Raw genomic sequence first — 23,458 nt, 5'->3', positions numbered from 1 at the left:
ACTTGCATCACTGTCTCCACCTTCATACAGACTGAACATGAAGAGGAAGCCAGGGATGCAGCTTATTCCTGACTTCTCATGTTCAATCCGTATGAAGGCGAGTCTGTGATGTCAGCGCTGATTGGGCACCGAGCACCACGTGTACTGACACCGCTGGAATGGCTCCAGAATGGGAGGTGAGTATAGGTTTGTATATTTTATTGGGGGACAAACATTTAGTTCAATGTTATTCTAAAGTTTTGCGGTTGCTACATTTCGAGCCCATCTGTCGGGTGGAAATTAACTTTATTCTAATCTGCAGCCTTAGGCTTTCGGCCATAAAGGCTTGACTGGCCTTGGCTCAGCCACCGCTCAATCCATACACCACTTTCCAAATTATTATGCAACTTGAATTTAAGTATCAAAGATTTTTTTGTTTTTCAAATAAACACATGGATGGTTTGTGTCTCAATGCTCTTTGTGTCCCTGAAATCAACCTCAAACGCCTGTGATAATTTGTTTGCCAGTTGAGCCCAATTAAAGGAAAACTACTTAGGAAGGACGTTTCACATTACTAAGCAGGACACAGGTACAAAGCAATATGTGATAAAAAAAACAATCTCTGAAATCTGAAAAGCATCAAATGGTGCAATGCCTTCAACAAGGTATGAAAACATCAGATATTTCATGAAAACTTAAATGTGATCATTCTATTGTGCGGAGATTTATGGCTGATAAACAGCACACACAGGTTTGTGCAGATAAAGGAATAATGAAGAAGTTTTCTGCAAGACAAATTCATTAGATTAAGAGAGCCACTGGTAAAATACCATTGCAAAGCAGCAAACCGGTATTTGAAACTGCTGTTGCCTCTAGAGTCCCACAAACCTCAAGATGTAGGATTTTCCAGAGGCTTAAAGTTGTGCATAAACTTATGCTTTGGCCACCCCTAAACAGTGTTCACAGGCAGAAATGGTTACAGTGGGCCCAGACATGCATGAAGGCTAATTGTAAAACAGTCTAATTTACTGAATAGGGTCGTGCAACCCTGGATGGCCCAGATGGGTGGAGTAGTAGATGGTTGGTGGATATCCACCAAGTCTCAACAAGGTTGTGGCATCAGCAAGGATTATGGGCAGAGAGCTGGTAAGCTCCTCTTAGGTCCCTGAAGGTGTAAAATTGACCTTGTCAAAGTATACAGAGTTTCTGACTGACCACTTCCATGGTACAAAGAAAAAAAACAGCCATCCATAGAAAAATCATCTTCATAAATGACAATGAACCATCTCATGTCACAGAGAATACCTCCAAGTTATTGGCTGCTATGGGCATAAAAGGAGATAAACTCATGGTTTGACCACCATCTTCCCCTGACCTCAACCCTATAGGGAACCTTGGGAGTATCTTCAACCAAGAGATCTGTGAGGATGGGAGGCAGTTCACATCAAAACAGCAGTTCTGGAGGCTCTTCTGACATCCTGCAAAGAAATTCAAGCAGAAACTCTCCAAAAACTCACAAGTTCAATGGATGCAAGAATTGTGAAGTTGAAGTCAAAGAAGGAGTCCTGTGTTAACATGTAACTTGGCGTGTTAAGAAGTTTTTGATTGGAAAAGCTATTGATTTCATTAAATGTGAGTCTTAGGGTAAGTTCACACAGGGTGTTTTTGCTGCGTTTTTTATGCTAATTTTCAGCTGCTTTTTACAATACCAGCAAAGCCTATGAGATTTCAGAAATCTTATGCACACACATCGTTTTTTTTTTTATCAGTGTTTTGTGCTTTGCTGCGTTTTTTGGACATAGAGCATGTCACTTCTTTCAGCGTTTATGCTGTGTTTTTTTCACCCATTGACTTCAATGGGTGTTGAAAAAAATGCAGCAAAAACGCAGGTATCATTATTTGCTGCGTTTTTGCTGCTGAAAATCCAAGGACATTAGCATGGACAACAAGGAAAAAAAAAGCACCAAAAAAACGCAGCAAAAAAATGCACCAAAAAACGCATCAAAAATGCACCTACACCTGCTTTTTTAGCGCAGCTTCTTTCCTGCCAAGAAGGTCAGGTTTTGCTGCAGAAAAAAAAGCAGCAAAAACGCCCAGTGTGAACTTACCCTTAATGTTGCAAATTCAACAAATGACCATTTTCATTTTTTACAACCTATGACATTTTTGGAACCTCTGTTCTGCATAATAATTTGGAACAGTGCATTTTGCCTTTTGTTAGTTTTGAAAAAAAAAATACTGTGATCATTTGGAGGTTTGTTCAATAAAATTTGATTGATACTCTTAACGGTTGCTGATATTAACATTGTATTGACTTATTTGCATCGACCATTTAGGAAAATCGGAGAAAAATGGCATTTGCCTCATAATTTGGAACACGGTGTAGTAAACTTCAGCAGATGGCCCAATATCAAGACCACTCTAAAATACCTTTGTCGTTTATTTATTCTGTATAGTTTGATGAAGGGACAAGGGATGAATACCTTGAAATCACTGTCAGTTGAACTCTTTTGCTGAGTGAGCATATAAACTACAGAAGAAGAGATGATGGTGTTAATGCCAATGAACAGGTTGATACAAACGTAGGAAATGAAAGCCATTCCGGGGTTCTTAAAGGTTCCCGCTATCAAATACATCCATGAGAACGTTGCATAACTAAAAGACAGAAAAAGAAAGATTTTGGCTCTCCCATTTTAGAGATAAGAAAGCGTTATTAGCTTGTCCAAAGGCAATTAACTTAATAACTTACCCAAATAAAATAAATAGTATTGACACTGCTCCTAGGTTGGGAAACTCATAGAACGCCGGTAGTTTAAAGGCCGCTATCATTGCTAAAGAAAGTGCCACTGGTATGAAGTAGATCGCCTAAATAAAAAAAAATGTATAGGTTGTCTGTTAGTTACATACAGAAACTTTGATACTGAAGGGGATTTTACATAATATTATTAAATATTCCCTAGAATAAGGAATCCCCCACGTTTCCAGAACGGGCACTTTGTGATTGATAGATGGGCTGTCATCAGTTGTGGTACTTGTGGTGATGGGACACTGTCTCCTTATTTAGGGCATGGTTATACTTTTGGCTGCCTGGTTTTGTCGTGTCGTGTCTGGTTTTGGTGCTCATTCACATTCAAGTGGATGGAGCTATGCTGTGCTGAGATACAGTTATTGAACGAGAATGGTGCAGTTTGTGGAACAGAAACAAAAGCAATTTTCCTAATCCTGAAAAGCAACTTTTGTATTTTTGCTAATCTTTTAGAACAATATTTTACCAGTGAGAAGTTTGAATTTACTAAATTAATTTTCCACTTCTAACTCATTTCCCGCTGCTAATATTTGCTCAGGATTTAGCGCTGTTATTCAACTTTTTGATGCCTCGTCTATAAAAAAAAAAAGCGAAATAATTAAGAATTTGAACTCGCATTAAAAATTGAATTTTGTAAAAGTTCTCAAAATAAAGTCATATAGTAATGTATGATAACATAAGTTGTATCCAAACCTACAGAACGTTCTTATTCCACACAAACGTTATGTGCTGTGTATATGACTTATGAAACCTTTTAATTGTATAAATCCTACAGTCTCTCAGATTGATGTCCAAACACATGGCCGAGTGTGAGCCGCTTCTATTCCTCATAAGTTCATTTTTATTTTTGTGTCTCCGAGATGCTCAGTCAGCAGATATCAGCCTCCAGTCCATAAAGCGTAGTGACAAACACATGACAAATGGCAGGGACCCGTCCTTCACTGATCTTCTTAGTGATGTACCCTGTCACTGGCAACGCCAAGGTCGGTCATGGAGTTTTGGCGGTGACTGGGCCAATTAGGGTTAATGAGGTGTAAGAGACAAGCAGAATAGCTACAGTGGCGCAGACAGAGCTGGATGACTGGAGACATTTGACTTGGCTTGGGATGCAGCTTAACTTTCCTAAACGAGGGCTTAAGGCAGTTGTCGGAGGTGCTCAGATGATTTCTATTAAATATTCATATCTGGTTTTCGAAACATTACACTATGTATTCAGGGCAAGACTGCTAGCCTTTCACTTCTTAAGTTGCTTCAATCAGAAGCGTAAAAACGTTAACATGGATTCTACATTCTGTAGCGTAAACAGGTTCTGAAATAAAAAAGTAGTGTAAAACGCCAAAATAGTAAATATTTAGAGTGTATGTATACATATTATATCTATATCTTTATATTTAGAGTATAAATGTTTATTTATACATATTATGTCCATATATTTATATTATGTCTATATACAATACATATTTATATAAATTATGTCTATATATTTATATTTAGGGTATGTGTGTGTGTATATATATATATATATATATATATATATATATATATATATATATGTATATGTCCATATATTTATATTATGTCTATATATATTTATAGAACCAGAAACACATGGGCTACTTGCACAATGAACAAGTCTGTAGGAACCTGTTCACACACCACCAAGAAACTTGAAGACACAAAAGAGCACAGTGAGGTCAAAAATACTGTTGTAAAAAAAATCACAGTAATAAGCAAGTGGTTGTCAAAAGATGGAAAAAAAAATATCAACTAAATACCCTGTTTTTTCCATTTTTTGACAAGCACTTGCTTATTACTGTAATTTTTTTACAACAGAGTATTTTTGACCTCACTGTGCTCTTTTGTGTCTTCAAGTTTCTTGGTGGTGTGAACAGGTTCCTACAGACTTGTTCAATGTGCAAGTAGCCCATGTGTTTCTGGTTCTATAATTGTTCTCTTGTTTCTACAAGACTGGGGAGTCCACCACTCCTTATGGGTCATTTGCATTTAAGCTGTTCCATCTTCATGTCCACATGGATATTCCTTCTCTGAACCCTGCTTATACAGGTACTATACAGATGATCAGGTTTTTAAATACATCAGATAGGGATTATATACATTAGATAGGACTGCTCTATAAGGGTATACCTTGACGATTGGTGGAGCAGCTTAGTATACATTTTTTTGCAAAAAAAACGTATCAACTAAATACCCTGTTTTTTCCGTCTTTTGACAAGCACTTGCTTATTACTGTGATTTTTTTTTACAACAGAGTATTTTTGACCTCACTGTGCTTTTTTGTGTCTTCTATATATATTTATATATATATATATATATTATGTCTCTTTATATTTAGGGTATATAGATATACATATATCTTTTACGTAGAGTATAAATATATGTTTATACATATTATATATTATACATAGCTATATATTTATATTTAGGGTATATATATTTATACATACTATATCTATATATTTAAAATTCTAATATATATACATATATATATATAGATTTATATTTATATGCATATTTACCAAGTCATAAAGAAAATTTGTCAGCCAGTAGCAGACTTCCCCGATGCCGGCAATGTGCTGTAACCTCTTTGACCCATTGTCGTACTCTTTTACTACGTAGGTGACAAAACTTGCAGTGGTGATGGAGTAGCCCACCAGAATGGAGAGAGCCACCAGCGTATTCACCAAGATAGTGGTCCTGCAAAGCGAGAAGAATGAGTGTCTAAGGTGGGAGCTTGCATTTAGCAGATGGGAGCCGTACAGTTCCCGGGCTTCTTCATTTCTCAGCTATTACTTATGAATAAAAACGCAGAAAGGACTGCTACATGGTTGTTAAAGAGATAAATAACGGTGCCTAGAAAACCAGACAGGTAAATACATCTTCTGCATTACTGCAGCACGGCTTTTAAATTATGAGTGTGACCATAATACCCAGAAACGTATTAAAGTCCTAACGGAAAGAAGAATTTCTAGAATTCTGGAATCCCAGAGGAATATGAGGCTACATAAAAGACGGCAATATATTTTGTGGGAAGCTGAAATGTTTGCATGCAAGCTCTGCTGCCGGATGCTTCTCTGTGCTGTGTCTTTCACTAGCCGCAAAATGACAAAGAAGAAATTATTTTGAGATCTGTAATTAACTAACCATTGATCTGCCATGCTCCATGGAGCTTTTAACAGTAATACACTATGTAGAGGCAATATGTATATAACATTTACTCTCTATACTCAGTATTTATGGGCACCCAGCTCATACAGTTATACTAATAGGGTTATACCCTAGTGAGTGCTGGTTGTATTCACCATGCAGCTCAAGGACAATTGTACCAACGGTTCAGAAACATTGTACTGTGCGTCAAACTTAAAAATAATGTATAGTGAATCCTCATCAGCAGTGAATGGTAACATTTATACTCACCTCTGGTGCCGGTGCTGTGCCATCGGGGTCATCACTGGTTCTCCCGAGTCTAGCGTGATATTGTTATGTCATGCTATCCTTGAAGCCAATCAGCTCTGGCTTCACTCTCCCCTTCTTTGGACAAATCACATATATCCGGGGGAAGAGGGAGTACTTGCTTTCCTCTCACTTCCTCCAGGTGTCAATTAGGTTCATAGGAGAGGAGAGTGGAGCCAGTGCTGATTGGCTGCAGGGATCGCGTGACATAATAATGCCACGTGAGCCCTGGGACAGCCAGTGCCGACACCACCGGAACGGCGCCAGCACTGGATGTGAGTATAAGTGTTATTATTTTACTGCTGGGGAAACAGGGATTCAGAAGGGGATGACCGAGTAGTGGACAGCCCCTTTACGTGGCAATCTATATTTGTATGTCCTTCGTTATGTTATTAAACAGGTGCTGGTAAAGGCAGCAAAGTTTTCTGTGAGCTACTGCTAAAAGTAGCTGACAGCTGTAGGGGAAATTATTCCTTAGCTACAGTGTACTTTTTGTACTACTAGAACAGCCCCTTCTTAAACTAAATGTTTGGCCCCAATAAAATAATAAAGCATATGCTCACCTTCCATGCTGGCACCATTAGAGGCATCGACACTCTTGGTCCAGGGGCTGTGATGCGGTGGAATGATACATGATGCCCAGCACCCAATCAGCGCTGGTGTCACTGTCTCCACCTTCGGACAAGCTGAACATGAAGAGGAAGTCTGGGATCAGCTGCAGCCCTGGCTTCCTCTTCATGTTCAGTCCATACATAGGCGGAGACAGTGACACTGGCGCTGATTGGGTGCCTGGGTCACGTGTCACAACACCACATCACAGTCCTGAGGAGAGCAAGTGCAGACACCACGGGAATGGTGCCGGCAGTGGAGATGAGTACAGGCTTTATTATTTTATCTGAGCCAAACATTTAGTTTAAGAAGGGCTTGTCCTAGTAGTGGACAACCCCTTTAATATTAAAGGTAGGTGGGCCTTATATTGATATTTTTAGAACATTCTGGGGTGTGGCCCTCTCCAGGGCTCAGCACCCTAATGAGCACATCTTTCCAAAGCAAGTTTTTAATTGCAACTACGCCTAGTTTCTCTTCATTTCCCAGTGCACATGACGCCTAGTTTGGCACATGGAGAGGCAGGACATTAATGATAAGGACTATCCATATTTAGGCAAACCTTGACGTGGTTGGATGGTTTTTGCGCTTTTTTTTTTATAAAAAACACTTATGTTTTTAAAGTGTACAGCAATATTGGAGTTCATGTGTTCATTAGTCGCAGTTTGCTGACCCATCGTGTATATATATGGTTGTAACGAGAAATAAGTAGATTTGAAAAGTTGATTATGGCAGTGCAGCAGAGATGGCTCGCAGAGCTTGAAAATGGGGATTTTTACTATATAGGAAGGAGAGGTAGTGGACATATTGGAGACAATTAGGAAATGGAGGGGCATGAAAGGGACTGCGCAAAAGCTGTGCATGAAACAGATCCTCAGCCTTATCTGCTTTGTTTGCAGCAGTTCACAGCTAACAGAAGCATAGTCCACCTCACCTCCTGTCATTCTTCTCTGCTACTCTGTTAGTAGCGATGGATCTAACCTAACAACAGGCAGCAGACAGCAAACTCGCTAGATGGGAAACTCTAGTGACCAGCATTTTAGGGCATTTTTATAGGGGTGCAACAACATTCTCTATAAGTGAAGTTGTTTATTATTTTGCCATTTAGGACGTTGAATACCAAATGCAAAAAAATGTATTGAAACACAAGTGACCATTTAATTTTCTTTCTGGCAGTCATAACTTTTTTTTTCGTTTTACATCTTGGTAACTGAGATCATGTATAGTAAACTTATAACTTAGTAATACATATAGATTAATATGTTATGCTCAAAAATGTTGCATAAATATTGATGGTGGAGAGGCTGCAACTTCTGCTGGGCTTTGAAACCTGAAAGAGCCAGATAGGGCACTGTATTGGGAAACCATTAACACATATGACTTATGATAGTTTGGGGGCGACCACTGATTTTACATTTGAGGCCATGAGCTGTAGGCTATGCCACTTGTCCAGAACTTTTTATTTTACAATGTACCTGCCTGTTGTACACATCTACAGCATAGAGCAGTCAACAACCGCTTCTGCCAGCGATTTAGCTGCTCTACAACAACAGAGCAGTTCTTCCTCTTCCGGGTTGCTCTGTTGACGGGGCGTAACTTCCCGCAGTTCAGCAACAGGGCGCCCACAGTCAATCAGCATGATGTCAGCAGTCACACCCCATCAACAGAACAGAGCAGAAGTGAAGCCACTGCTCAGTTTATGTAACATCAACCAGGGCTATTGAATCGGTCTGTGACCGCTCTGTGCTGGCGGAGTCCAGCACCGGGCACAACAGGCATGTTGATTGCTACTACCTGCCTGTTAGTTCTTAGGCACATTATAAAAATACGGTCCTGGATATCCCCTTTAAGGAAAACTTCCAATAATGCAAAGTAGTAATTATGGCTCTACTACAATTTGTCTGGCTTGTTAGAGTCTCAGAAAGGGAGACTTTGGCAAAACAATATTTTTAAGAACATAGTTCTTTTTAACACTTAGAGTACAGACAGGTCACACATTCAGAAACAGTGCAAGAAATCATCCTTTTTGTTACTAATTATGAACTTGAACAAGAAACCGGGAGCCAGAATTTCATGTAGGATAATTGGTTAAGAATGAAAACATTGAATCTGTATGTAATTATCAAGTGAATAGAAATGTTCTTACGTGGTTCCTTGTGCTATATTTCCAGGTAGAGGCTTGCTGTACACTGAAATACCTACAAATATAAACATATATCATAGTTATATCATGCTTAGTGTTTTTAATGATCTTAAGGATCCTACTGTATTCTATAGCATGGGGACTAATTGGGTATTGAATGAACAGATACAATATACAATAAGTAATGGGTACAATTTTATAATAGCGCAAAGGACTTTCCAATAGCAGCCAATTAGGTCACTACAATAATTCTTCCAAACCCCTTAGAGAAGTCGCTAGATGCACAAATGACAATACTGAATCTTATTATGTACATAACAGAAGACCGTCCAGTTTTCTGGAAAAGATATTGCAAATTCACTTTGAATTAACCCCTTCATGCCGCAACCCATTTCCGTTTTTGTGTTTCTGTTTTTTTGCTCCTCTGCTTGCTAGAGCCATAACTTTTTTATTTTTCCATCAATATAGCCGTGTGAGGGCTTGTTTTTTGCGAGATACGTTGTACTTTTGAACGACACCATTGTTTTTACCATATTTTGTACTGGACAACGGGAAAAAAATTCCAATTGTGGTGAAATTGCAAAAAAAAGTGCAATTCTCCGACTTTTTTTTTTTTCTTTACCATGTTAACCAAATGCTAGAACTGACCTGCCATTATGATTCTCCAGGTCATTACAAGTTCGTAGATACCAAACATGTATAGATTGTTTTTTAATTAAGAGGTGAAAATAAAATCCAAACTTTGTTAAAAAAATTGTGCCATTTTCCGAGACATGTAGCGTCTCCATTTTTCATGAACTGGGGCTGGATGATGGATTATTTTTTTGCACGCTGTGCTGACAATTTATTGATACCATTTTGGTATAGATATGGTCTTTTGATTATTGCATTTTAATGCATTTGTTGCAACGACCAAAAAAACGTAATTCTGGCGTTTTGACTTTTTTTGCTACGCCGTTTACTGATTGGATTAATTCTTTTCATATCTTGATAGATCGGATGAATCTGAGCACGGCGATACCAAATATGTGGGTTTTTTCTTGTTGTTATTTTCAATGGGGGGAAACGGGGTGATTTGAACTTTTACATTTTTATTTTTTTTAATATTTTTAAACTTTTTTTTTTTTTACTTGCTTCAATAGTCTCCATGGGAGACTAGAAGCTCCTCTATGTAGCAGAAATGCTCACTTGCTATAAGCGCCAACCGCTGGGCAGTGCTCATAGCAATTTGGCAATGATAACCACAGGTGTCTGCTCGAGTAACGAGTATACTCGCTCATCACTATTGAAATCCTCTCCAAACTAGACACTGTCCACTTAGCAGGATGCAAAAAAAAGTTTTAGTAACAACTATTCAAACGTCTTCAGGAAATGCTACAAGAAAAGGAAAGCACCTCCAAAAAAGAACATTCCTTAAAATGATTTTCACTTGATAAACTTTCATTTTTGAATGCCCGAACAAAAACTTTGTGTGAACATACTGCAGCCTAAGGCCTCTATCACACTTCCGTCTTTAGCCATACGTCGCAATCCGTCGTTTTGGCAAAAAAATGGATCCTGCAAATGTGCCCGCAAGATGCGTTTTTTGCCATTCACTTTTATTGACGATGGATTGCGACGAATGGGCACACATCGCATCCGTCGTGCAACGGATGCGTCGTGATTTTGCGGCCCGTCGTGATGAAAAAACGTTCAATGTAACTTTTTTCGACCGTCGAAACCGCCATTTCCGACTGCGCATGCGCAGCCAGAACTCCGCCCCCTCCTCCTGGAACTCATAATGGGCAGCGGATGCGTCTGAAAACTGCATCCGCTGCCCACGTTGTGCACTATTTGCACAACGTCCGTCGGTACGTCGCACCGACAGAAATGTGAAAGAGGCCTAAGCCCACAATGTATTCTTGTTTTAGTAGATAGAAGGTAAATTAATATTTGTCACTTCTCCCAATTACCTTAAAATTTGCCAATGTTTGATGTTCATTGCTAATGGTTAGATCCTTCTGTAGTCTTTCACGAGTAGCTGAATGTCCAGGGTGAACATACTGTATATAGTGCAGACCAGAGAGAGCATTGTGTGTGAAGATACCATGGCATATGTGTAGTAGGCCGTCCATCACTCATCTGTGTTTATTGGCTGAGAACAGCCACAGCCTCTGGTAAATATAGTTTTAGAAGGCATGTAAGAGTCTGTGCTGGACACACTTCGATAGCTGAGGCGGAGTGCGCAGTCAGCTGTCAACTTTCTCTCTAGACCACCTAATACACATGAACACTTGACTTCGCAGAATGGTTATTTGTTTGGGAGGGGAGAGTGAAGTGGCTCTGCCAGCGGCTTATTTCTGAATAACAAAAGTGTTGAGGGTTAAAATTGAAACTACCTGATCCTTATCTCTCTCGACATTAGTTGGGCGATCCCACCCATATTGGACGGTTCAATCAACTTTAATGTAATATATTTTGAGGCCTTCACTCTCTTCACTTGCAAGAATAACATCCACGGAGGACCAAAAAGTGATCATTAAATGTCACCGTAAGTGATTACTGGCAATAAAGTGTTAAATGGGTTGTCTAACCTTAGGCTAACAGTGTGCAGTCAATATATGTGATTGCAGACTTGTAAATCCTCACATTTCGTGCACTGTCAGTATTCTGTGAGCACTGTCAGGTGTCAGAAACTCCAGTTTCAATACATGCGGTCACATGCAGACTAGACGTGCGTTGAGCGAGGCCATACACGTCTAGTTGGAATGTGGCCAGAAATATGCAAATCACATACTTGCGGTTGCATGACCCGCTCCCGGCATCGGAGGATTCTCACAACTCGCGGTGACCGCAGACTTGTAGCCTAAGGCCGGACAACCTCTTTCATTTAAAGTGAAGGAATATGTGGCATTTAAAAAAAAGCAAGAATCCCTTTAAGACATTTGTATACCTCAATAACAAAGTTGATATACTTGAAAAAAAGTCATAGTTTGCGAGGAGTCAAAAACCAACTCAAGATATCCTTTTTCATATGGGAGCCGAGTGTAGTAGCTATTCATGTTAATGTCCGTGCATGTAATACCTGAAGGGCCTGAGTCTGCCTGAGTGGCTCCTTGTTCTGGGCGTTTTAGTTACAGAGTTATACATCTCTCCTCCCTTTATAATGTTCATATTTTAAAATGCATACGTCATAGTGTGGGACAAGAGGAATTGTATATTGTTTAATCATATTAAATTGTTAAAGAGGTCTAGAATGTAAAGAGGTTGTCCCCTCTCAGACAATGATCTGCCCCAGCTACTGCCTGTTAAAAAAACTACAAATCCTGCTGTACTCAGTTTCTCTGAGTCCACCGGCAAGTCTCGGTCACCGCTTTCTGTGTCTGACATTGGTTGGAGCGCTGATGTCATATCAGTAGTGTGGCAGCCAATCAGTGAGCTTAGAGGCTCTGCCAGTGCAGGAGGAACTCCTGCTTCCGAGCTGCTGATTGGCTGCCAAACTATTCATGTGACATCAGCCCAGCAACCAATGCCAAAAACAAGATGCAGCAATGGACCTGGGGTAGGTGAGTACAGAACGGTTTGTTGCTTTATACAAATTACACCCGTGGTTAAACACTATCTGAAAAGGAACTATCCCTTTAAAGCTTAGTTTCTTTTAACGATTTAGAAACCAAAACTGACAGCATCTAAAATACTGACAAGTGGCAATAGTAAGGACTGTATGTTACTAATTCAGAATAGTGCATTGTCACAGAGCCAACACCTGTACTTTTAAGAAAATAAGCACTATTCCTGGACTGAGAGACTCTCAGCGGACTCCAAACCGCACAATGGACGCTGTATTTCTTATTTATTTCACAGGTTGAATAATTGCAGTGAAATCCAAATGTCCGGGCCAAACCCATGATCCAGAGTTCTAAAGCTGGAAAGTGACAGGGTGAAAATCCCCTTTATTGGACTTTTTATGATTATTTTTTTTATAGGAAGCCTAAATCCAACCTCGAAAATAGGATTTGATTCCCTTTCAAATCACTAAAGCTGCAGCAGACTTTTATCAGGCCATTTTAATCCCTCCTTTTTCAAGTGTCAAAAGCTCTTCTACTAGGAGGGATTTTTGATGCATTGTACTTTAGAGTAGTTTATCTCCATTCATTGTAGCACAGCCTGTCGTTTATTCTCGACGGGAAAGTAAAGGAACAGAGAGAGCAGCAGTAAGGACAATGAATTGTACAGTATGAGTGGCAATCAGAGAGTGGATAGAAGACCGGCCCAATGGTTCCACTTATAAAAGCAGAACCTTTTGGGATGCCAAAATATACAGTATATGGGGCGATCTTGAGGTATGTGACTGGACAAACTAATCATATTCAGCTTGTTAAATATTATATACTTCTGGAACATAATATTTTTTTTTCAGCAAATTCTGAATTGCCGTCCTCCTTCCTTGCTTCATGTGGATGACGCATCTTACGTCATCCACACAGTGTCCCCGTTACGCTGATGGCAGAGTAAAGTACTGCAATGTGCACGCAACGGCTTTACTTACGCTCTTTACATCAGCGCTCTTTAGCCTTTTGTGGCACATGCGAATTACAGGCAGCGCAGACAGAAGTGCGCCTGCACAGGAGCACGATGGGGACACTGCGTGGGCTATGTGGGATGCGTTATCCACACGAAGCAGGGAAGAAGGAAGGTGATTGTGGGAAGAGAGGAGGCGTCGTATCAAGATCAGAGACTGGACTGCAGAGTGTGGGCATAGTAAAAGGTCTTTTTTTGTGCTATGCATAGTTTATTTTGGGAAAACCTGGTGACTTATAGGGTAGCATCAGAGAGCCAGCTTCCTTTTTCCTGTGGGGAAGACGACATCCACCTTATAATACACCAGGTCAGAATATGATTATTAGTCTATGCACTTTCTAAACCATCATGCATTAGTCCTTAGCTCAAAATTTGGTTTGGAAAGATTAGATATGTACAATCTCGCAGTGAAAAACCTGGTGACTTATAAGGGCAGTACCAGAGAGACAGCTTCCTTTTTCCTGTGGGGAAGAGGACATCCACCTTATAATACACCAGGTCGGAATACGATTATTAGTCTATGCACTTTCTAAACCATCATGCATTGGTCCTTAGCTCAAAATTTGGTTTGGAAAGATTCTTTCAAAATGAACCATGAAGAATGAAGCAGGCAAAGCATCTGTATTTTATCGGAGATAAAGCCTGGTTATTTTTAGCAGAACAGTGGCACAAGTGCAGGAGCAGTTAGGAAACTGACTCAAGGGAATCTCCCTGGCGATCTGGAGGAGAAGCTAAAAGCTATAATCATGATGGATTGTGGTATAATTAAGCTGTAATGTCAGTGGGATTGAATGCAGGACCTGCATAATGGCTTCTCACTGTAAGATAAATGCAGACCTAAATCTAACGTGTTTATGGAAAATAAGCGGTGCCTAGAGATCATCAAAATGCTTTATTTTCTCAGCATAAAAATAAAAAAATCTCAAGTCCTCCAAGAATGACTTCTACCACCGCTATTGTTTGCTCTGTTGCTAAGAGACTAAACTTTTATCAAATATTTATTGGGTGCTGCCCACAGCTCGGTGGGAGGTTTCGGCATTTAATTAGAGGTCTACGTTTCAGATGGAAAATTGAGATTTTTTAGCTCCATTGAAGACGTCTTTATTGGGAAGTAAAATGCATATTTAGACCCTAATGAGAGACGTAAAGAAAAAGCAGAAAAAAGATTCAAGTCTTTTAAGCACTACGGGGTAGGGGCCTAGTTGCCTTGCATGTGAAGTAGGATACAGCTGTGTGAACAGCGTGCTGCTCATTCATATTCAACCCATGGAAGTACCTTGCTTCATTCATGTAACTTCAAACACTGCCGCTGAGCATCAATTTTACATGAAGTGTCGGATACTGAACTTTTATGTACTAGTTGTCCTTGTCTGTGCAAGGAATCTTGATATCTTCAGCTTATGATACCAGAATAAACTCAAGTATCACATACATTTACCTTACGGTCCTCTTGGTGACTTTTTTTTTTCTAAAAGTGATTATTTAATACTTTTTTACTTACTATACTGTGAAGATTCGGTGCTTGGCAGATTGGCCCTCAAAAGGAAGTTACTAAAGCTGTTCAGGAAAGATGGCAGACTGTGAGGACCCTCATTGTTGTACCAGACCTGGACACCAAGAGAAACAGTCATAAGTAATTAGTAGCAAACAAATCCAGGAATTTAAGGGTATAAATAATTGTAGACTCTAATCTATCATTTAAAGGAATTATTTTAATGAATTAACGGTGACCTTCCACTGGGCCTTTTAAATTTAAGCTGAGTAGCTCATTCAATTGATGCTGCTCCATTTATTCTAGCGCAGTTTTTTTCCCCATCCATTCCAACGTTATGTTCCCCTGTAATAAGGGTGTAAATTGTCCTTTCAACCAATTGGGCACATACACAGAACGTTTCTGTGAGCGTTTGTTTTTTCTCCTCTGACTCTGGCCAGTCAAAATAGCCTTGCCCACAGAGAAATTCTGTGCTATAGGCCCAGTTGTTTGAAAGGCCAATTTGCATCTTTATTAATAGGGTTCATCTACATACAAAGTGAAAAAGATCACACCCCCACTATAGCTTAGAGTTGGCGTTGTGTGAGACATAATGACACAGTCTGCGCTCCTCAATGTTGTCGGCACTGCCCTTGCTTTGGCAATGCGAATGTGTATTTGGTCCCGCCAATAAAACTCATTTGAATTTGAGAGAAGAGCAACTGGAAGTGTTTGTAATGAGACACAGCTCTGCAGCACTGCCTTTCCCCCCACACTGACTGCCAGAGATGAGAGCTGAAATCTGTCAGTTAATCACACTCAGATCTGCTGTGCTCCAGCACGTCATCACTCTGCAGTGAGGAGAGCAGACTGTAAAAGCATGGCTCACACTGAGTCTGTTCTAAGCTATTGTTGCCGAATACTTTGAGCATTAATATCTCCGCAATAGAGGAGCAAAACAATACCGTAATAAAAAAGTTTTATTCTGCTCTGCAGCATATATTACATTGTGTGTCCTGTTTACCATGAAACTATTGATAAAACTTCCTCTCTAAGAGGGATATTCTGGTCTACAAACTTTATAAGCTATTATTCGATCATAACTGATTTATCGGTGTTGGTCCGGCCACTAGTGATGAGCGAGTATACTCGTTACTCGGGTTTCCTCGAGCATGCTCGGGTGATCTCCGAGTATATGGATGTGCTTGGAGAATTAGTTTTCGTCACCGCAGCTGCATGATTTGCAGCTCCTAGAGAGGCTGAATACATGTGGCAATTCCCTACCAAACAGGCAACCCCCCACATGTATTCAGGCTGTCTAGCAGTCGCAAATCATGCAGCTGTGTCGACATAATCTCCGGGCACATCAAAATACTTGGAGACCACCCGAGCGTGCTTGGGGAAACCCGAGAAAAGATTATACTTGCTCATCACTACCGGCCACCAATCCAGACTCACAAGACTCTGAGTAAATCGAATTGAACAGAATGCAGATTGTGCATTCAAACTACCGCTGTTCTCAAGCTGTGAGGGAGAGATCAATATAGCCAAGCACAAGACCCCTGTCCTGTGTGATCCCAAGTCTAGTGGTTGGACCTAAGTCTATCAAACTTTTATCACATAGCCAATGGTTAAGTGATAATTTATGTAGACCGGAATACATCTTTTATCTGGTTAGCCAACATTTTAAAAATAATAGGGTTGTCCCATTAGGGCATATCGTTGTAGACTGAGACCCCCGGATAAGACACCCTTCTACAAGACAAAGTGTAGGACCACTAAACAAGCAGCAGCTATCACACTGGTAAAATTGCAAGTCTGAATGGCCACTATGCAGTACTGCATTTTCCCTGCTGAAGTCGTTGCATACGAAATCAAGTTACAGCAACTTCTGACTGGCAAATCTTGAAAGCTCGCCCTGGGGATATTGGCAGCTCACATGTTATAAATTTGTCTATAGTGACACAACCCCTACAAGGAATAGTAGGCCATCCTTGGTTTTCACTATTGTCCGGTCAGCAATCAGAACATAATTAATGATCATATATTGTCAAATTGAAAATACAAAGATTAAAGGAAAAATGTCTCACTAATGAAATTAATCTATCTATATAATCGTCTAAGGGGTACTTCCATCTGTTTGTTTGTCACGGAAATCCTGCGTCGCTGATTGGTCGTGGCCAGCCGTGACCAATCAGCGATGGACACAGTCCGGCTGCTAAGTCGCCCCTCCCTACTCCCTCCAGTCAGTGCCCCCTCCCTACTCCCCTCCAGTCAGTGCCCCCATGGCGGTTTAGCAGTCCGTTAAACAGACTGCGTTATACCGCGGCATAACGTGGTATAACGCAGTCCGTTAATGCTGCTATTAACCCTGTGTGACCAACTTTTTACTATTGATGCTGCCAATGGCCTGTGTTATATACTGCGTGAGCTATGTTATATACTACGTGGCTGTGCTATATACTGTGTGGGCTGTGTTATGTACTACGTGGCTGTGCTATATACTACGTGGGCTGTGTTATATACTGCATGGGCTGTGTTATATTCTGCATGGCCTGTGTTATATACTACGTGGCTGTGCTATTTACTACATGGCTGTGCAATATACTATGTGGCTGGGCAATATACTATGTGGGCTGTGCTATATACTACGTGGCTGTGCTATATACTACGTGGGCTGTGTTATATACTGCGTGGGCTGTGCTCTATACTAATATACATATTCTAGAATACCGGATGCGTTAGAATCGGGCATTCATCTAGTGTAATATAATCCCACAACTGTTTTTTTAATTTTATTGACTCAAGTAAACAGTAAGAAAATAATATATTATAATTGAGAATTTACAACTGGTTTTACCCAATATATTTCCTTTTGAACTTATTTTTTTTTTACAGCTGAAATGAGTAAACGTCTGTAGAAACTAAATAAAAACATCAAAGCTGAAAGATATTTCCCAATAAGACCTTGAAGACTGCGCATGATGAAAAAGCGGATATTTTGAAGACCACTTGAGGTGAAAACATTTTTACTACTAAATATAGCACACAAGAAAATTAAACTTTCACAAGATTGAAGTGTATCGTTTTGACTTGTATTTTTATATTACCTTATTCAAAGTCAGATTTTCAGACACTGATACAAAGCTAATGATCTGTGATGCTGGAATTCCAAAACTCCATCCTCCGTACCTACACAAAAACACATCCTCATTATTATCAGTCATATCGATTATCAACTCCTAAACATTGGGATGTAATTATGTAATTGTAGTTGTCAGCAGTATCCCTTTTTTCTCCAGGAGTGAACAGAGGGTCGGGTCTGTGGGACCTTTTTCATCAGCATACCTGTTACTTACATTTTCTTATGTTAAAAAAAAATTACTGACAGGTAAAATGTAAGTAAACTTTTTTTTAGTATTTAATTACTGATCAGGAGTCTATAATCCAAAAATTAATTCCAATATAAATAAGAGCACACAGAATAAAGATATAAAAATATACAAGTGTTACTCCAAAATAAGCATGAATCAGGCAAGTGTATATAAACAATAAATATATCATTGAAACACACAGCAACACACAAAAAAAAAAAGAAAATTGATAAGTAAAATCAAGAAGCAATGAAAGAAAGGAGAGGGCAATGAGAAACACAAAATATTAAGGATAATACATAAAGAAACCACCCAATGGCAGTAAACCAAAGCATAATGATCACAGGTTTGTACAAGTGCTTCTCACTAAATTAGAATATCATTAAAAAGTTAATTTATTTCAGTTCTTCAATACAAAAAGGGAAAATCATATATAGAGTCATTACAACCAGAGTAATCTATTTCAAATGTTTATTTCTGTTAATGTTGATGATTATGGCTTACAGCCAATGAAAACCCCAACAGTCATTATCCCAGTAAATTAGAATACATTATAACACCAGCATGAAAAATGATTTTAAAATCTGAAATGTTGTCCTACTGAAATGTATGTTCAGTAAATGTGCTCAATACTTGGTCGGGGCTCCTTTTGCATCAATTACTGCATCAATACGGTGTGACATGGAGGTGATCAGCCTGTGGCACTGCTGAGGTGTTATGGAAGCCCAGGTTGCTTTGATAGCAGCATTCAGCTCGTCTGCATTGTTGGGTCTTATGTCTCATCTTTCTCTTAACAATACCCCATAGATTCTCTATGGGGATAAGGTCAGGCGAGTTTGCTGGCCAGGGAAGCACAGTGACACTGTTGTTTTTAAACCAGGTATTGGTACTTTTGGCAGTGTGGACAGGTGCCAAGTCCTGCTGGAGAATGAAAAAGCTTGTCGGCAGAGGGAAGCATGAAGTGCTGTAAAATTTCTGGGTAGATGGCAGCGCTGAGTTTGGTCTTGTTAAAACATAGTGGACATACACCAGCAGATGACATGGCTCCTCAAACCATCAGTGATTGTGGAAACCTCACACTATGCCTCAAGCAGCTTAGATTGTGACCTCTCCACTCTTCCTGGAACCTTAATTTCCAATTGAAATGCATAATTTACGTTCATCTGAAAACAACACCTTGGACCACTGAGCAACAGTCCAGTTCTTTTTCTCCTTTGCCCAGGTGAGATGCTTCTGGCGTTGTCTATTGGTCATGAGTGGCTTGACACAAGGATTGTGACACTTGTAGCCCATGTCCTGAATACATGTGTGTGGTGGCTCTTGTGAATCTCCCACAAATTTTTGAATGGCCTTTTCTTAACAATCCTTTCAAGGCTGCGGTTATGCCGGTTACTTTTGCATCTTTTCTACCACACTTTTTTTTCCACTTAACTTTTCATTAATATGCTTGGATACAACACTCTGTGAACAGCCAGCTTCTTTAGCAGTGACCTTTTGTGGCTTACCGTCCTTGTGGAGTGAGTCAATGACTGCCTTCTCGACATCTGTCAAGTCAGCAGTCTTCCCCATGATTGTGGAGCCTACTGAAACAGACTAAGGAACCTTTTTAAACACTTAGGAAGCCTTTGCAGGTGTTTTTTGTTAATTAATCTAATTTATTGAGATAATGACTTTTGAGTTTTCATTGGCTGTAAGCCACAATCATCAGCATTAACAGAAATAAACACTTGAAATAGATCACTCTGTTTGTAATGACTCTATATAATGTGAGTTTCACTTTTTGTATTGAAGAACTGAAATAAATTAACTTTTTGATGATATTCTAATTTAGTGTGAAGCACTTGTATATGTAAAAATGTATATCTACAGAATTAATAGTGATATAATTCAAAACGTTAAATCTATAAAGATTGGTGCAATATCATGCACACAATTAGTGCAATGTTATACACAAATTTGAAACATTAGTGAGGAAATAGAGAGGCATTACAATATGTCATCACATTGGCCCCTAGGCTCTGAAGCCGATGTGGTGACACATTCTATTTTTAATTATGGGTTTGTTTTACTTGCCGAAATTGAACCAATCTTTATATATTTAACTTTTTGAATAATATTGTTATTAATTCTGTGGATACACACACATGCACTTTTACGTATACTTTTTGTATGTTATGAATTTCAATAAAATATTTGTTTATACACGCTTGCCTGATTCATGATTTTTAACGACTAACATTTTTATGTGATTTTCTTTATTACTGATCAGGCTTTGCAAACTTATAAATCTTTGCAATATACTCCACTATCTTATTTTGCTTCCTTCTCTCTCAAATGCTGCTGAAAGTGCCGTTATAACTCCCTAGTTCCTGCTCTTTCAGGGTATACACACGCAGTGGTTTTTTTTTTTTAAGCAACAATTTTTCGAGTAGAATCCGCTTCAAGAAATGATCTGTCTTTTGAAATTTTTGGTGGTGTTTTTCGTTTCCTGACGTTTTAAGAGTTTTAAAGAATTTTGGTGGAGTTTTGTTTTTCTCTCTGAAGCATCTTTTGCAGCCTTTTGAATGGCCAGTGGCTAATTTAGAAAGAGAAAAGAAATTCTCAAAAAATTAAACATTTGAACAGTAATTGATTTTACTATAGAAATAAATAGAAAGAGTTCTTCAAGCTGTTTGTAAGTGATTTCCCAGCATTTTAAGCAAATACGCTTCCACAATCTAAAACAAAAATGCTGCTCTAACAAGAATCCGTACTCAAGCACTATTGGAAAACACTGTCCCTATGAGATCTTCTCTGCGCTCATACTCAGGCAGTGACTGTGTTTGTATATAGTGTTTGAGCTTGGATTTCTGCTATAGAAGCAGTTCAAAGCAGCTTCTAAAAGCACATCAAGTAGGCAGTTAAAACAGTACTTTCAGGGTGTTATTTAGGAACGAAGAAAGCAAAATGAGGTCATAGAATATACAGTGGGGCAAAAAAGTATTTAGTCAGTCAGCAATAGTGCAAGTTCCCCTACTTAAAAAGATGAGAGGCGTCTGTAATTTACATTATAGGTAGACCTCAACTATGGGAGACAAACTGAGAAAAAAAAATCCAGAAAATCACATTGCCTGTTTTTTTTATCATTTTTTTTGCATATTATGGTGGAAAATAAGTATTTGGTCAGAAACAAACAATCAATAATATGCAAATAAAATGTTAAAAAAACAGACAATGTGATTTTCTGGATTTTTTTTTTCAGTTTGTCTCCCATAGTTGAGGTCTACCTATGATGTAAATTACAGAAGCCTCTCATCTTTTTAAGTGGTGGAACTTGCACTATTGCTGACTGACTAAATACTTTTTTGCCCCACTGTATAATTATAAAAATGTAAAACGTTTCAAAGACTGATCAACAATCAAATAATAAAAATAACTTTACGTATTAATGACTGGTATTATCTCTTATAGGCGGTACTCTTTAGTGATGGTAGTCTATGCTAGGAAAAGGGTTAATGGTAACATCCCTGATAGTCTAGGCCCTAGACTCTAGGCCAATCAATGCACTGCGCCGAACAGTGAATCATTGTGCAGAGAACTAGCTGTGATCGGAGTGACTGAGCCTGTGTGACACGTAGCACTTTGCTCATTAGTGGACTTACATAATGCTATACAGAGTGAATACTGGGTAGTGTCATTATTTGTAGGTTAATATCAAACTCTTCACTGGATGTTTGTTTACAGTCTGTAAATTGAAAATAATCATTTTTTATGATCTGTACAGTGGATGTGATATGTAATTGTGGGTTTGAGTTCTAGAGCTGTAAAGTGGTTAAGGCTACGCTCACATTTGCGTTGCGTCGGGCGCAGGTTCGGCGACGCATAGCGACGCATGCATCATGCGCCCCTATATTTAACATGGGGGCGCATGGACATGCGTTGTCTTGCGTTTTGTGATGCATGCGTCATTTTTGGCGCAAGCGTCAGGGCGCAGAGGACGCAGCAAGTTGCATTTTTTTGCGTCCAAAATCATGCCAAAAAAGGACGCATGCGTCACAAAACAATGCGTTTTGCATGCGTTCTTGTTTGCGTTGTGCGTTGCGTCGCCGACGCAGCACCGCACAACGCAAATGTGAACGTAGCCTAATACAGATGTGCGGACCCAAGCAGAAATGTTCGGCGATTGCAGCGGACAGTCAATTTTCGGGTCTGAACACAGAGACAGAAAGATAATTTTTCTCTTTTCTTAGCAGTTCGGCTGTCCGTTATTTTCAGTTGCGTTCGGGGTTCTGGTGGAAGTTCGGGTACTGTTCTGATACCCAAATGGAACCTTCTAAAAAGTTTGGGTAAGGTACCAGAACCCGAACTTCCACCGATGCACACATCCCTAGTGGTTAATTGTGGCATTGTTTATGGGTTAGGACAGTGAAAGAGGCTATGATGGCATCCCTGGCGGTCTACAGACTGCTCCTACACACAGATATGACATCATCAATTATTAAAATAATTGTCCACAAAAGGATAACACCTTTTCAAGGAGCCTGCCAAAATGAAAGAAAGCATACTTACCTCCTTGACTGGCGCCAATCCTCCATTTCGAGCAATCTTTCCCTTCAGTGATCTTGTAACATTGTTTTCATGACGTGAGCTCTGCAGCTTATCAGTAACCACTGATGGGCTGCAGCTGTCACCCTTCCATCACAAGAGAAGATATTGACTCCTTCTCTGACATCTTTTAACGGGGTTGTCCACTACTGGCTGACAGAAGTGCGAAAGCATGCTCCTTACCGAGTTTATTATCTACTCTGAGACTGCAGGGTGGTCGGTAACCTAGGCAACGAGCTGTACACTAGAATAAAAAAAATCCCTCTTTTTTTGAGACTGGAAAAGATTTTCAATTTTGGGTACATTACAAAATTGATTATTTTTACAAGTGTTTTGCAATTTTAGCCATTTAAGATCTTGAGAAAAGCCCTTTAAGAAGATCTTCCATACAAATCTACTTGTGGCGATGATGATCCTGATTACATAGAGCTCGCTGGAAGGAAAGCAGGATGCGAATACACTCC

General features: G+C 39.5%; 1 protein-coding gene across 1 annotated transcript in view; it reads right to left on the bottom strand.

The window, feature by feature from the left end:
• The window catches only part of ABCA12 (ATP binding cassette subfamily A member 12), a 253,565-nt gene that overhangs the window by 38,009 nt on the left and 192,098 nt on the right, over positions 1-23,458 (bottom strand). Inside the window, exons 43-48 of the mRNA XM_069735561.1 lie at positions 18,147-18,228; positions 15,067-15,172; positions 9,009-9,060; positions 5,323-5,500; positions 2,729-2,844; positions 2,463-2,634 (exon numbers count right to left, since the gene is read on the bottom strand). Of these exons, the coding sequence (XP_069591662.1) occupies positions 2,463-2,634; positions 2,729-2,844; positions 5,323-5,500; positions 9,009-9,060; positions 15,067-15,172; positions 18,147-18,228 (706 nt within the window). The remainder of the gene's footprint in view (positions 1-2,462; positions 2,635-2,728; positions 2,845-5,322; positions 5,501-9,008; positions 9,061-15,066; positions 15,173-18,146; positions 18,229-23,458) is intronic.

This window comes from Ranitomeya imitator, chromosome 7 (assembly GCF_032444005.1).
Source record: "Ranitomeya imitator isolate aRanImi1 chromosome 7, aRanImi1.pri, whole genome shotgun sequence".
Lineage (NCBI taxonomy): Eukaryota > Metazoa > Chordata > Amphibia > Anura > Dendrobatidae > Ranitomeya > Ranitomeya imitator.
This window is presented reverse-complemented; position numbering and strand designations above follow the sequence as displayed.